This window comes from Anomaloglossus baeobatrachus, chromosome 3 (assembly GCF_048569485.1).
Source record: "Anomaloglossus baeobatrachus isolate aAnoBae1 chromosome 3, aAnoBae1.hap1, whole genome shotgun sequence".
Lineage (NCBI taxonomy): Eukaryota > Metazoa > Chordata > Amphibia > Anura > Aromobatidae > Anomaloglossus > Anomaloglossus baeobatrachus.
Window position 1 is genome coordinate 23,512,934 of NC_134355.1, and position 3,563 is coordinate 23,516,496.

The 3,563-nt window shown below is 47.2% G+C and overlaps 1 protein-coding gene across 1 annotated transcript; it reads left to right on the forward strand.

Moving 5' to 3' along the window:
• Window positions 1-443: 443 nt before the first annotated feature.
• Window positions 444-3,274, forward strand: LOC142297152 (uncharacterized). The gene is made up of 5 exons (XM_075341426.1): window positions 444-1,710; window positions 1,832-1,916; window positions 2,305-2,412; window positions 2,789-2,868; window positions 2,976-3,274. Exon 1 carries the CDS (start codon window positions 444-446, stop codon window positions 1,608-1,610), a length of 1,167 nt encoding a protein of 388 aa, XP_075197541.1. The 3' UTR covers window positions 1,611-1,710; window positions 1,832-1,916; window positions 2,305-2,412; window positions 2,789-2,868; window positions 2,976-3,274.
• The last annotated feature ends 289 nt before the right edge of the window (window positions 3,275-3,563 follow it).

Sequence of the window (3,563 nt, forward strand, 5' to 3'; positions counted from 1 at the left end):
CTGGAGTTTTCCCAAAGGTTTATCTAAAAATACATATTTTATTAGAAGTTGTGGAAATCGATTAAAAATAATTCTTGTCGTTTTTGCATACTTCATAAAATTTCCATTAAGAAACGTTATAAGCCGCAGATTCCAAAATTTGTTTTGATTGTTAAAAAAAATAAAAATGTGAGGTCTCTTCCTCATGATCACATCAGCCATTAGCAGCGGGGGCTGGGGCTGTGATGTCACAATCGAATGGAACTCTGATGTCATCTTCCGCTCTATGACATCACAATGGGGTTACTCTATGTAAAGCCTGAGCGCAGGCCAGAGCTGTTTTTCGTGACTCCCTGTTGTTGGTTGCACACAGCTACAGGAATACGAAGGAGAAATAAATCAACGCTATTTCAGCGCGATTTCAAAGCGTTTTTAACGCTATTAAACGCAATTTCAACGTGATCATGAGGATGCATAGGCGTCCACATCATGGCCAGAAGCTGCTGGTCAAGGCTCTCTCATCTTCCATGTCAACTGGTTCCAAATTTCTGACCCGACTGAAGAAATTCTATCGCAAGAGGACAGCACTGAGGAATTCCTTCCTGGCCATGAAATCCGCCACCGTTCCAGCGATCAGGAGCTTCAGGTTGGTTACAAGAAAAAGACGTCAAGACGACGTCACCAGCCAAGACCGAGGTGACAAGAGCCCAACCTACATAGTAGGTGATACTGGATCCACTTCCAGCATTGCAAAAAGTGGAGCGAATCCTGCACATCCAGAATGTGCTGGAGATACACACGAGAGACTGCCAGAAGAAAGACCCCGGGACAGTCTGAAGAGAAAAGCATCAACCACCGAGGACATTCAGTCCAAGATGCTGCCACCGGCCAAAAGAGCCGCTACAGAAAACGTTTCGGTTCTACGTAGAAAAGGATCCCAAGAGTTGGAGACCCCAGCAATGGAGACCCCACCAGTGGAGACCCCACCAGTGGAGACCCCACCAATGGAGATCCCACCAATGGAGACCCCACCAATGGAGACCCCACCAGTGCATATCCCACCAGTGGAGATGCCTGATTTCTGGAGTCATGGGGACAACCTGTCTCCAGAGCAATTATTCATCCTGAGGAGCACAGGCGAGGAGGGCATGCTGGATGATGACATCATTGGCATGGCCCAGGAGCTGCTGCAGCATCAGTTTGAGGGTTTTGATGGCCTGCAGTCCCCGGCGGTTCTTTTAGTGCCAGGGTACTGCGTACTGCAGAATGCCGTACAGATCCACTATGATGAGGAGAGGGTGCACTGGCTGACTACCTGCTTCAAAGATGGCCAAATCTTGGTGGCCGACAGCATCAAAACTAGAAAACTGTCGCCATCCATCCGTCAGCAGATTATCAACATGTACGGTGTTGTGGTCGACGAGCCCCTGAAACATCTGAGCTTTCTCAATGTGGATCAGCAGAAAAACTGCTATGACTGTGGGGTGTTTGCTACAGCGTTTGCCTACGAGTTTCTGGCAGAAGGCGGTGACCCCACAGCTCGGTTCCAGCATCAGGAGATCAGAGCTCATCTACTATCCTGCCTGCAGAACGGCAGGATCACCGCATTTCCAAAGAAGGTTAGGAAGTGACTCCATGTCTATAAACGACATGTAGAGTCTATGACGGTCCAAAAGACCGCCCCGACCTTCAACCGACCACGACCCTGGGCCTAGAGACCAGTCTGCACCGGTAAGTAACCATGGAATATCTATTATGCCTCAATATAGTGAATGTAGAAATATGGTGGCTGGGGGGGGGGGTGCTGCCATTATTGGGGGGTGTGATCGTCATTGTTTTCACTTTTTATTAGAAAAAGAGCACAAAGCGAGTAAATTCGCCTTCATGGAGGCCCAGAGATGGATCACAATGGACGCCCTCAGCAAACCCTAAATCACGTAAGTTCCTTCTTACAGAATTAATAATTTGTATTCTCATATCTTATTATATATAACTTTCCAGGAAAAGAGGATTTTTCCTTCATTATTTATAGTCAGCCCCAGATTCCTTTGCTCTGAACATATCAGGGACAATCAGAGGACTCGGGTCACATCCATGAAGAGACAGTAGGCCTCATTTATCAAAGCTGTCCATAGCAACCAATCAGAGCTCAGCTTGCATACCTTAAACATCTCTGGTAGAATGAAAGCTGTGTTCTGATTGGTTGCTATGTGTAAGGACAGGTTTCCTGTCAGATATGTTGGAGCGTCTCTTTGTATCCTCATTGTATACTGATGTTCTGTCACTTTCTGTATAAATATATTTATGTGTTTTCTGTTTCACCAGAGTCTGTAATGGACAAAGCGAGGCGCAGAGTCCGACCCTCTCCTATTCTCAATGATGACTCCCGACCAGAGACAGGTCACATCGTACAACCACAAAACCTCACATAAGGTAAGATCATCAGTGTGTGATGTGATTAATGACAGGAGCTGATAATAAGTGCGGACATGACGCCACATTGTGCTGACACAGATGAATAAAGATTTTCTTGGAAGACGAGAGGAGACGTGATCATTAGTGGCTATTAATAATCCAATCCGCTGCGTCACATCCTGACTGCCTGCAGCCACCACTAGGGGGAGCTCCCATTCACCGCAATGCACAGGCTCCACTGCGCCCCCTAGTGGTACCCAGATTTATGACTAGTAACAGAGAGCAGATAGTTCGGAGCGGAGTATCAGAAAAACTGAGCTCCAGCTCCGAAAAAATATAATATGAGATTAATCAATGCAGAATTATAAAGTGTGTTGTATTATTTTCTACACAGGGGCGTGACCAAGGACAAGAACGACCTCCAAGTGGCGGATACTAAATATCTGTGTCACCATGGACCCAAATATATCCCAGGTAAGAAGAATATAATAAGTGGTAGTGACCGGGGGTAAATCGTGTGCCCCTCTCTGATGTGTAATATTCGGCTGCTCCATGACCAGTTCTGTTTCCTCTTTCTACAGATCACTGCTCCAGAGCGGGGGGTCCGCTGTGCCCCCACAATGAAGATGGGGTACGGCTGGGGAAGACGACTATGACAAGTCAATGATGTGGCGGCCGCCATGTCCGGAGCAGATGACGCTCCTCAGTACGAGGCAGATTCCGGGCTCGGTCTCTGTTCTCTTTACTTTCCGCAGTCAGATGGAATCACAGAGTAAGTGACTCTTCTGCTGCGTCCACCGCCATCTACGGCACATGCTGCCATTATCCAGCACATGGGCGGCACGGCGGCTCAGTGGTTAGCACTGCAGTCTTGCAGAGCTGGGGTCCTGGGTTCAAATCCCACCAAGGACAAAATCTGCAAGGAGTTTGTATGTTCTCCCCGTGTCTGCGTGGGTTTCCTCCGGGGTCTCCGGTTTCCTCCCACACTCCAAAGACATTACTGATAGGGAATTTAGATTGTGAGCGACCGTGTTCCCAATGTATATTAAGCGCGATGGAATTAATAGCGCTATATAAGTGAATAAATATCATTGTTATTATTATTATAACTGGCCGTGTGTACGAGTCTCCTTCATCCTGACTGTATATTTAGTATGGAAGGTGGTGAC